A 12,239-nucleotide genomic window follows, 5' to 3' on the forward strand; every position below is an offset into this window, starting at 1 on the left:
TCCACCGAGCCGCCCTCTCCTCTTCCGGCCCCGCAGCCGGCTCCGAGGGAAAGCTGCCCCGAAACCTGCCCCGAGCAGCTCTGCGGACGGAGCCCGGCCGCAACCGCCCCCTCCGCGCCCCTCACAGCCCCGCCACCCTCCGCCCTCACCGCCGCCCAGAGCCCGCGGCCGCCTCCCGCTCACTTGAGGTGGTCCAAGGAGTGGATGCTGCGGGCGGCCTTCCCGTGCCCGCCGCCCACCCAGCTGCGGGAGCGGCCGAACATGCTGGCGGCGGAAGGCTGCTCCGGTCCGCGGGCCCTACGGCCTCATAGCCCCGCGGGGGGAGCGGGCGACCGGCGGGCGGGGACCGGCCCGGAGCCTCGGCGGCGGAACCAGCGCGGATGGCGCATGCGCGGCCAGGGCACGCCGGAAAGCGCCGGCCCGGCCCCGCCCCGCCCGCGGACTGCGAGTCCCAGGGAGCACCGCGGGGGCGGGGCCAAGCTCTCAGGCGGGCGGGGCGGGGCGGGGCCTGCGCTGGGCGCGCTCTGGGGCCGCCTCGCTTACAACAACAAGAAGAGAGTAAACGCAACCCGAACCAGAAAAAAAAACATAAACACATTAAACGTATGAGTGTACGTCCTAAATGTGTTGTAATTTGAGGTAAAATTTGGCCACTGATACTCCTTGTTCGGCTTCCATAACCCAAACGAAGCTGTCCTGTGGGGTCACTCCAGTGCTGCAAGACGCAGCGTCAGAAATTCAGCTGCTGGCATTCCCCTTGCTGATGTTCTTCCAGTAAGAACTTTAAATCGGCCTAAAAATTAAGGAAGAACAAACAGAAGGGGACCCTTGACTGTCTTGACCTAGTTTTGGATTTTTAATTTTTTTTTTTTTTTTGCTTTAACCAGAGAAATAAACTAAATCCATGTAAAAGCTGAAGAATTTGTCAGGCAGTGTCAAAAATGCACCGAGTTTAAAATCCCGCCTTCGGTTATATTTTGGTATAGGTAAAGCCTTGGTCAGCAAAGAAACACCTGCACCGCAGCCGAGAGGGGCCGGGCCCGCAGTGCTGCTCCAGGAGGGCCTCGGTCACAGCAGAGGTCGTGAAACAACTTCCAGGGGCGAAGGCACAGCCCCAAACCTGCCCGCGCTGCCCCGCTCCGCAGGCTGCGGGCTGCGGCAGAGCTCGGCAGGCAGGAGCGCGCAGCCGAGGGTCGCGCAAGCGGCCTCTGTCCCCTGCAGCCCCCGTGCAGCCGCAGCGGGACCCCAGGGCCGCCAACGCGGCGGAGGCGCCGGTGCCCGTCACGGCCGCCCCGCGCCAGCAGCAGCGCGGCGCTGGTAAACAACGGCGGCGTGCGGCGGGGCAGGCGCGGGGCGGGGAGCGAGGGGTGGGTGGGCTGCACGGTCCTGCCGCGCAGGCCGGGCTCGCTGGCAGGTGCTCCGAGCCCAGCTCCCAACGCGCCTGCGGGCTCCTTCCGCAAAGTTTGCGGGCGGCAGGAGGAGGAGGAGGGAGCCGCGGCGGGACTGCAGTAGCCGGGCTGGAGATGCCGCTGAGCAGCCTCCTGCCAGCGGCGGGGCTGCGGCAGCGCCGCTGAACCCGCGCTGGCCGCTCGCCCGCCCGCCGGGCGCCTCTTCCTCCGGGGACTGAAGGGACCGAGCCGGCCGCTCCGCGCCCCTGCGGGGCTCGACCTCTTCCCGGAGTCCGGATCCGGCTCCTCAGAGATTCTGCCCTTTGCTGCCACCGGGGCTGCGGCGTACAGTCCTGCCCCGCTCCCAGCTCCGCCGCTGCCGTCCGCCCCCCCGCGCCGGCCGGGCGGGTCGGTGCCCGCTGCCCCCGCAGCCCCCACGGCTGCATGACCGCCGCGGTCTCCGCACGTCTGGATTCGGTGGAGTCCTGGGCCTTCCATGCGCTGCTGGTGCTGCCCTATATGTTTTACGTGGGCTTGTTTTTTGTCAATGTGCTGATCCTGTACTATGCCTTCCTGATGGAGTACATCGTCCTCAATGTGGGCATCGTTTTCCTGCCCGAGGATATGGACCAGGCTCTGGTGGATCTGGGGATGCTTTCCGACCCTGGCTCCGTGCTCTACGAGACGGACAGCGAGCTGGATGTGTTTGACGGGTACTTGGAGTGACGCCCCAGGGCGCTCCAAAGCGACTGAGCGCCGCCGCCGCCTGGCCCGGGCCGGGGCCCGGCGTGCCCGCATGGCCGCGGCTCGGGGACCGCCGCGGCCCCGCTGCGCGACCCCGTCGCGGCTCCTTCTGCGCAACATCTTCCCTTCCAAATGGCACCCGCCCCGCCGGGGCAGGGGCCAGAGGGGCAGCCGGGACCCGCTGCCGCCGGGCAGGCCCGCGGAGAGGCAGAGGGCTCGCCAGGGAAGTAAGTAATTCCTCAGTGTCCGGCCGGGCACGGCGCCGGGGACGCGTTCCGCCGCAGCTCCCGGCACGGGCGAGCGCTGCGGGCAAAGGGCCGGGGCCGCCCCCAGCGCTTCCCCCGCCCGGCAGCGCCCGGGGACAGCGGGGACAGCGACCCTCTCCCCCGGGACTCATCCTCCGAGCCACTGCAGCTCTGCATGGGGGGCTGCCTGTACAGCCGGGCAGCAACTTTGCTGATCCGGTCCTGAAAGCAGCCCTGAATCGAAACGAGCATCCCGGTTAACATTTATTACAATTCAGAGACCTTCCTCGAGCCAGAAATACATCTTAATTTCCGGCCCTTTAAAACCACTCTCTTGGATAATGACAAACTACCCAGCTCACCATTTTAATTGTAGCACGAGGGTTTTGCTTGATCAGTTTTTTTTTTTTTGGTGTTTTTTTTTTTTTTTTGTAGTCTTGAGTGATTCTAAAAGTCTGGAAATGTAAGGATTTAGCATTTTAAAACACTGAAATGCATTTGGGAAGAAAAATCACTATTTCTAGCTAGGACTTTCTGTGCCAAATGTATGTTAATGAAAACATTCACAGTTTAAATTAAAATGTGTTAGCAAATCTGCCAGCAGATTTTTTTAGCAAAATATTGTCTGTAAATCTGAAAACCAGTTCAGGATATCTTTATTTTTCTGTTTGAAATGATGGAAATAGGAAATTCAGTTACAAGGTTACAAGTATAAACTTGGTGACCACACTACACAAATACCAGTTAATATCAAACTATTCTAACCAGTCTTCTAATTTAACAAACCCAAACAAACCTTTCCTGTAGTTCTGCCCTTCATATCGGTTAAAATTATCTCCTGAATATTTCTAGTCAGATTCTTTTTAAAGAAATATTAGCTGATTTTGGTTAGTAATTTAGAAGGAAAAATTGGACATTTTTGGTGTTGGAGTAACATTGATTGCACAAACACAGCTGAACAAGGCTTGGCCAAAGGCATGTGGGAGCCTAACGAGGGAATGAACAGATTTTGTTGCTACTGAAGAAATCTCACTGCATATAGTCACTGCAAATGGAAGTGTCTATGCCTACATTTGGTGGTCCATCCCAAGCAACTGGAAGAGAATCACTTCTGCTAGAATAGAAAGTGTGCAGCAGAGTAATCCTCCCCACAAAACACCATTGACTGCTTTTGTGGTTGTCTCCTTCTTCAGCTGGACAAATAATACACATGCTCTGTATTCCAGGAAAGAAATTCCTAAAAATTAATGGTAATTCAAACAAAATCTTTGGTGCTAAAAACTCTATCCATTTTCTTCTCCAAAATACCTTTCCCTAAACTTCAAATCTTAGTGCTCCAATGCTATTTAGTCGAGGGATTAAAATACTTTTTTTAAATCACTTTTTTTTCTGTCTAGAATTTGTCTTGATGAGTTGTGTCTAGTTTTCAGGAAGACCTAAGGACAGCATGACACAATTTTCCTCAGTGGAAAAAAAATTTTTCCTACTATACAAATATCATTTGATATGAACACATTCAATTCAGTGTATATTATTTGGCTTCTTAAAATTTTCTTTCTTATTAATAAGATAAGCAGCTCTGGAAACTTCTTGATATTCTAACTATAAAACCCTCCATATGCAGAAACCAAAATGCAGAGGTTTTCTCAAAGCTCAGAAGTAAGGCTTCATTTTTACCCACCAAGAGCTCAAGGAGCTCTGCACAGGTACCAGCTCCAGCCTTGGTCTTTGATTTGGAATCTGTCAAGGTAGATGGTGGTTTCCACTGAGAATCAAATCACAAGTCCCAAAAGTTTGATCAATTCTTAGGCAGCAAAAAATTCACTGTGTTTCATCTATTTATATATTTAATTATACTTACAGACATAGCACTCAGGCCACAAATTACATAATTATTTAGGTACCAGGCACAGTGTTACCACCATGATGAGGGATTTGAGTTCACACCCTCTTACAGGTTTCTTCACTGCTCTGTGCCATTCCTCCTCAGCAGTTCTATAGCAGCAAAGCAGGCAGAAGAGGGCCCTCATTTGGAGCTGTGTTTTCTGCTTTGGGAGCAGCACTAAGGCCCTGAAAGGGAAGATTTAGATTCTTGTGGTGCCTTGCCTGCAGTGAGCCGCGTTCTGTGTGAGTGTTAACCCCTACCCTCCTGGCCTGGGAAGGTTTCCCTTGCAGCCAGAAGTGCTGAGGATTCACAAGACACTGCAGGAAGAATGGGTCTGTTTTTCCAGCAGTGATGAAAAATATGTAGGCCTACTCTTTGCATTAAAGAGCAGGGCTCCTCATGTGACTCACCAGTGATTTCTGAGAGCAACCAGAGAGCTGTGATTATCCTGAGCTGAAACCTTGCAGCGTCCTCTGTGCCTCGCACCCTGCGTGACTGATGTGTGACAGGAACACAGAGGGGGCAAATCCCAGGAGACCCTTCTGCAGTATGAGGAAAGGATAATTTAGATGTAAAAATAAAAGAACTCATGGATCAGACCAGCTCTGTGCTCTCTGGTAGGAAACCCCTCACTTGAATAAACTCAATGGAAGCAAAATGATGTTCGAGTTCCTGAGCAAAATTGGTGGCAGAGATTGAAGGCAGACAGATAAGTAAGCAGCTGAAAAATGTTTCCTGGCCTATTCAAATGAAGAAATTAATCTGTGTAAACTGAACAGAATTGAGCTTGTTTGTGCCATCTACTGTTTTTGTGTGAGTGTTTCAGGTTATTTACGATATATTTGAAGCCCCCTGGAATAAGGTCATATGACTATTCTCATACTTCCAGAAAATCAGATGTGACTCATCACAAAGTACTCCTATCAGAAAGAAAATGGGCAAAAGTAATCAATAATGAAAACTGAATAAGAAGACTGAATTTATGTAATCTTGCAGTACATGCTGTACCTGTATTTTTTCATAAGATGAATTATAATGAATATCTTCAGTGAGCAGAATCCAGTACTCAAAAACCTGTGACTCAGCACTTCCAATGAATGCCAGCATCTAAATTCTGAATCAAAAAAAACCCCAACATAGCTTAACTCTCCAGCTCATCAAAATAGTGCCAATTAGAACTGCAGGCTCAGTGTCTGTGAGACAGCCACCCACTGTGGCTGTGCTCTGAAGCAGAGATGTCCTGCAAAGGACAGATCAGAAGAATGATGTCACTAGCACTGTCAGGATACATTTAAATGTATCAGATTATAATTCCTGACTTCTGTCTTTTCAGACTTTAAATATTAAAAATAATGAGCAGAGTGGTTTGTTACTTAATTTACCTTGCCATTTTTCACTATTTTTCCCCTTTTGGTAGAGATCACCAAGATGATACGTTGACTCCATGATACAGATCAGTTGGCTGTTTTATGAGTTACAGTAGCAACAGGATTAAGAACAATTGCTCTGATTTTTAGAACCTTATTTTGATTTTTAGCTGTTACAAAAATTAATAGAAGTCCAGGGTTCAAACTCACCTGACAGCTCTGCTTTGAAGAAATATGTACTTAATTCCATACTTAATTCCATTCTAGATGGAAGGAAGACAAAATCAAGGTTAATTGTTCAGCTGTCCATACAGACTCATTAACTACAGCCATGGACAGTTCTAAGTGATTTTCTACCAAATGCATTTATTTATATAATGTCAGGAGAGTAAGCAGATTTTTTGTTTCCAAATGGTGCTGTTAATAATGTGAATTAAAATGAGGCACAGAAATTAGAGAGATGTTCAATTTTTGATAGATGTAGTTTAGGCCTGAGTATTGCATGTGTTAAAAGCCTCGGCCACAAGTAATGTTAAAGAATAATTTTTTAACAGTCTATGGTCCTTTCCTATAAAAATCAAGCTTTCTGTAATAAACTTGCTTCAAGAGGTGGCAATAGGCAATTACTACTTTTAAGCTGTCAAAGGAATTAAGAAACAAATCCAGTCTAATTCTACATGTTTGTTTCCTCTGGAGGAGGGACAAAGCGACACTATAGTTCAGCTAATAACTATAAATCCTAAAATAGAAGAAAAGAATAATTTGTGTAGAGACATTTAGTCTCTAACTCTGCATTTGCCCCTCATAATGATCCTAGCTTATAAGGAGTACAACTATCCCAAAGGATTAAATATGCACAAGTTGCTAAATCTTTCTAGTTGCTCAGGGAAACTGTCTGACTGTTTTTCTTTTCACAGTAGAATTTTATTACTTTGGCTACAGATTAGGAAAGAAAAAATAGCTGAATAGTTTGAATGATGCTCTCTGAAGACACAAGCATGTGTCTAATATAAGTGATGAAAAGGGCAAAGACAAATAGGAGCCATGTATGGAAAATAATGGTATAATGGAAAATTATGATGTGTACTGAGTGGTGGATTGCTGGGGAACCTCCAGGTCAGTTCACAACTTAAGGCTAAATACTCTTTTGTAGGGCCAGAAAGAAAGACCCAAGGGTTGCTCAGGCAGTGGAGCCTAAATAGGCCACGAGAGCTGAAACACTGCTGCAGAAAGTGAGGAAACAGAAAGCAGACAGTGTCGGGATGTGATACAGAGTCACACCATGTGTCCTTAGCTCCAGCCTGCATTGTGAGGAACAGTAACTTCAAAGGCAGAACTGACAAAGATCTGGTGACTGAGCTGGTAATGCTAGAGTCATCACAGCCATACTGTTCAGTGCCTGCAGGTATGTTCTAGGCTATTGAAAGTTCTAGTTCTGAGATTTAAAAAATATTTTAAAATATTTTCTACCTCTTCATTTTCCAGTTTTCTGAAATTTTTGAAGTTTTCTGTTAAAAAATAGGTTCTCATGAAATTTGAGGGACAGATTTCTAATCTGAAAATTAGAAAGGCAGGATTGAATATCCTGGCCAATTGTACAATTTATGCCCCATTTAATATCTGCCACAACAAATTACAGTCTTGGAGTAGCAGCCCTGCAGCAGTGTTTGGAACTACCATTAGACAGCTTTACCCTTTGCTTTGGAGGCCCAATACATTTTGCTGTGCTATTTTTAAGTCAGCCTAGAATCTGATCTACAGTGCAGAATACTAACAACCACACGGAACTGTCTGCTCTAGATCAGTTTTTAGTTCCACTTGGAAAGCAATCAGATAAACATGAAATGAGCCTGGTAGAGCTGCTGTTCCCCCTTTTCATGTCCTCATTTTGAGAGAAAGGATTTTGAGCAGTGTGTTCTTTTAGCAGGTACTGTAGCTGACAGACATTTGACAGAAATGCCCCACTGGACACAAAAGTGCTTCTTGTTTGTGACCCAGTGTCTGCAGTAAGTGGCACACAGGAACATGGGAAGTGCTGTGATGAGTCAGACCACGATCTCACAGCCCTGTGTTCCACCTCTGGGAGAGCTCATGTCCCTGACCAAAATCTGCAGGCTGCTCTCTGTTCTTTCAAGGCAGAATGCAGGATGTTGGATGGCACATTGCTACCCAGCCCTTTAGCAAATGTTTTCCAAACCCATCACCTTTTGCCCACTCTGTGTTATGAAATCCCTCTGGATTTCCTTCCTATCAGTACATGATGTGAATACTTGAAAGAGCTTATTTTCTGCAGTCTGGAAGATTTCTCTATTCATCCTCTTCTTTGAGTCAGTAATGGTGATGAATAAAAATTGGTCCCTGGTATACTCTGCTACTGAGTTCTTTCCTACCAAGTTTTATTCCTTGCTTCCAATCTTTTAATCTGCTTTCAATCCATAAAAGAACCTTTCCCCAGTCCTGTATCAGCCTGTTTGCTTTTGGCCTCCTGTAACACCTGTGTTAATGACAGTGTTGCTGTGTCTGTCCAAGCTCATGCAGAACTGTGACATCAGATTCCATTCTTCATTCAGGCCCAGAAAGGGGAAGGAGGGAGGAGCTGTCCATTCAGAGGCTTGCTGCACACAAGCCAGGAATGTCCTGAGCTGCAGGCAGCCAGGGGGGCTGCTCGTGGTCTCTGTACCTCAGCTCCTCCTCAGCACGGACTCATGCCCAGCCCCCTCTCAGAGCTGCACCATTCTACACTGTACTAACTGGCCTGTAAATCACAGGACCAGATGAATGCTCTCACTAGTGCCCAGCACCTTTGTAAGCCACAGCTCTGGTTCTACGTAAAGGAATCTTCTCAGCCTTGTATTTACCCCTGATGATTGTAAACAATCACCTGCTAATAGCAGTGGAATACTTTGAGTCAGTTAAGGCAAATCAGATAAACTGGGATAAAGCAATATAACAGTCATTTATTCTTGGCAGTAAGACCAAGAAGTTACCCCAAAATGTTCTTTAGCTCTGTAACTACTTACCAGAGGATCCAAAATAGTCGGAACAATGCAACTCTGAAGTAGAAAATTAGCCAAAATCAGAGACTACATCAAATGTAGGCAATACTTAATTAACACCATGATCCAAACAATAAAAACACTCTAATGAATGGTATCTAGTCAAGATAATGTAGCCAGTTCAAACATCAGTTTTAATTAGTAGGTCTAATTATATAAAATCTGGATAAAATAGGTTACCCCACTGTATGTCACAGCTGTTTTTACTCTTAAGAACATCCCCTAGTAATTGATGTGATGCTCTGTGGTTCTTACTCTCACACCCCTCACACTGGTATCTTCATGGCTCTGTTAAAATGCCTAAGGACTCGTGTGCTCTGAGATGAACAGAAACTGTGACATTGATTTTTCTGAAAGGTTGTGCAGGTCTTTACTTCTCAAAGAATTATTACCCAGAGTCACAAAAGGGTTTGATTTAATTTTTTTTTTTCCTAATAAGTCAACAACGTGGTGCTGTATGTCACATATTCAGTGACTTTTCTGTTCATTTTAGGTATGGAGGGTTACTCTGTATTTATGTGTTTTCTTTTAAACAGATTCATTAAACACCTGAAATGGATTATGACCAGGCCAATGGATCAAGTCCTGGAAAGAAACTGTACTCTGAAATGTAGAGATGAAAATAAGGAAAAGAGAACCAGAAGAAGAGTTGTCATCAGACCTTGTTAGTTGTGACTTCTCTTCATGGTCTTTGTCTCTTGTGTGTGCACTTACTGCAGTGATTCATGCACCATACTGGGCTTCCATGGGTAATTCTGGGATGGACTATATGAAAAAAATAAGATAAACTATGTTCCATTGTAACAGAAAATCAAGATGTTACCCAGATTTGATAAACTTTTGAATGAATACCACGTCACCCAAATGGACACACTCTACATATAGCTTAAGCCAGTTTTACAATCACATGTTGAAAATTCTACCAGCCAGTAGTTCAAAAGCAATGCTTTCTCAGGGGAAAATATGCAGGAGTGACTGAAGGAGGTTCTGTTCAGGGAGTATAATGGCAAGAACTGTGCTAGAAAGATATTTTATTTAAAAAGAGAGTTTTGAAATAGATCAGAGAGTGAATTTTATATAAGTCAGGTGGATTCATTATTTAACACAGGATACTTTGCAGATTGTTTAAGCTCACGTTCCTATGTACAGATGTGAAAGCAATACAATAAAGACTGACCTTTTCCATGAAAAAATAAGCAGTTGTGTTGGAGTTGTTCTTCGTCAGTTTGAAAAGAAAATAATTTAAATATGGTTTCAAGGAAATTCCAGTTTTCTGCAGGTACCTTCAAGTAGTTCCAGATTGCTGAGATGGCCAGCAGGTAGGAAACCCTTCTCATGAACAGCTACTTAAAAAATCAGACCTGAACTGAAACATCAGGCACTGTGTGTGGGGAAGGGGGGAGCAATGCACATGTTATTAGGGCAGGCATTAGACTGGTTTTGTTTTATTGTCATTATACTTTTTAGAAAAGTCTGATTTTTGTAACTGCAATTTTTAAACCGAGTTGAAGTATCAAGAATGTTTTGGATAAAGCAGAATTGAAAACAATTCTGCTGACACCCTCTGCATGATGCCTGTCCTCTGCAGTCTGTGTCTGCCATCTGCTCCCAGCGTGGGCTCCCTGATGCACACAGATGGTGTCAGGAGTCTCTTTTCAGCCAGTATGAGGAACAAGAGGGTGATGGCTTAGATCCCCCATGAAACAATGACAGACTTGTGTATCCTGATACTCCCAGTGTGTTGCATTCAAATAGCACATTTTAGCTTCTAGGCAGTAGAAATTAGCTCCCAGTTCCCAATATTCTGTGCTCCAAATGCAATTTTCAGCTGCTCCTGCAGGAAGAGAAGCACTTCTCAAGTGCAAGTAGCATTTCTCCAAGATAGCTTTCATCAGGTGCAGTTCTGGGCCTTTAAACACTGACAAGTGTTTTGTTCCACACAGTCCCTGGACAGCAATTCAGGAATAAAGTCACTTAGGGCACAATATTCTAACACATAAAGATACATTTAGGGAAGACAAGTCCCCATTAGGTACCTATAGAAAGAATAACCAAGTTTACAAACTTGTCAAGCCTATTTGGTAGTAATGCAGTAAAGGCTGAATTTTGCTACTGCAGGAGGCATTCCTGCTGCCTCTGTAATTATTAATTCATAGTGTTCATAGAGGAGGCTTCACTAGTTTTTCAGGGTCCCACAAATGCCTTTTTAAGAACATGGTTCAGTTTGTCACTTGGTACTTACTGCAGTACCTAGGAGTTTGTAATAAATTCTCTGCAGTGGGTTTGTGCCACACAGTGCACAATAAAACAATACTAATTTCCCTGAGTCAGTCACTTTGGAGATTCTAAATCTTAGACCAAGATTCCTGATTTCTCAGAACAGCTCAGCTTCATGCACTTAAAGGATGGGGACAATGTTACAAGCTCTGACTACCATGGTAACACAATCCTTGGCATTTTGGCAAGGCTTCTTTGACAACAAAAAGAGATGGACATAGAGAGAGCAGCATTTTTCTCATCCTAAAAGATTTTTTTAGAATAGATTTGATCACAGCAGCTTCTTAGAGGGCAGCCAGTGAATTCAGTTTCTATACACAAGGCACTCATTTGACAAAAACATTTTGGAGGAGCTTGGTGCCATAAGAATATCCACACTCTCAACCCAGATTAAGTTTAGAACTTTAACTGCAAAGATTGAGAAAGGATGAAAACCTCTTTTTGCTTTTATTAGCAGGTGGCCTCAGCCAGCATATTTGTATCTCCTGATCCTGAACTTACAGTCTGGCAGTTGGCATTGCAAGAACTTGTTCCTGTTAAGAAAGAATTATTTCTCCATTTCCAGCCCACTGAACTGTTCTGTCCATTCTGTCTCCCTCACACACAGTGCTTTCCATTAGCCTGCAATACAAAGCCCCAAACCTGTTACTGTGGCAGAAGCCAGCAGTTGCTGTGTGGTTTCAGTGTTTCCAAGAGAAAAATCAAAATTTCAACAGGTACTAGAAGGTACTGTTAAACAGAATACTTACTTTTATTAATACTTTTAAAAAGATGTGTAAAGACAACCAAAACACTGTATCAAAATTTACAATCTGTACATTATAAACACACATTCCCACTAACTCAGAGAACAGCAGTACACCCAACATGATTTTAGTAGTCCAGACATCATCCTGCAACATTCAGCTGCCTGTGGAATATTTAGCACATTCTCAGACTCAGTCATGGTAAAGTGCAGCTGCAGAAAATATCCCTAAAGGGCATTTGTCATCCAAAGCTTAGCTAGGAGAGGTCAAGACAAGGATGTGCATGGCTGGAGTGCCACAGGCTGATGGGAATATCACACCACATTTGGCTCAAACTACCTCCCATTCAAGCAGCTCCAAGAGGAGAGGATAAATAAGATTTTTAGCCATGGCTCTGGCTAGAGTTTGGCTACAGAGAAGAACCATGCAGATAGTTAAGAAAAATACAAATTCTAATTACAATTGTATTTTCCACAGAGTTTTTCCTCCTTGCTCTCTGTTCCTTCACATATTATGTCTGATTCCCTGCTC

At 45.4% G+C, this 12,239-nt stretch overlaps 2 protein-coding genes across 10 annotated transcripts in view; one reads left to right on the top strand and one right to left on the bottom strand.

Annotated features, from left to right (window-relative positions):
- Positions 1-339, bottom strand: part of CLEC16A (C-type lectin domain containing 16A) — a 56,696-nt gene extending 56,357 nt beyond the window's left edge. For all 9 annotated transcript variants that reach the window (XM_036392283.2, XM_036392276.2, XM_054516588.1 and 6 more), the window contains exon 1: positions 184-339. In XM_036392283.2, coding sequence (XP_036248176.1) covers positions 184-263 — 80 coding nt within the window. In that variant the 5' untranslated portion in view covers positions 264-339. The remainder of the gene's footprint in view (positions 1-183) is intronic.
- Positions 340-1,406: 1,067 nt separating this feature from the next.
- On the top strand, positions 1,407-9,881 carry DEXI (Dexi homolog). Its single transcript, XM_036392746.2, has 2 exons — positions 1,407-2,359; positions 9,222-9,881. Exon 1 carries the CDS (start codon positions 1,833-1,835, stop codon positions 2,112-2,114), a length of 282 nt encoding a protein of 93 aa, XP_036248639.1. The 5' UTR covers positions 1,407-1,832; the 3' UTR covers positions 2,115-2,359; positions 9,222-9,881.
- Positions 9,882-12,239: the final 2,358 nt, after the last annotated feature.

The sequence above is a fragment of the Molothrus ater genome, chromosome 16 (genome assembly GCF_012460135.2).
Source record: "Molothrus ater isolate BHLD 08-10-18 breed brown headed cowbird chromosome 16, BPBGC_Mater_1.1, whole genome shotgun sequence".
Taxonomy (NCBI): domain Eukaryota; kingdom Metazoa; phylum Chordata; class Aves; order Passeriformes; family Icteridae; genus Molothrus; species Molothrus ater.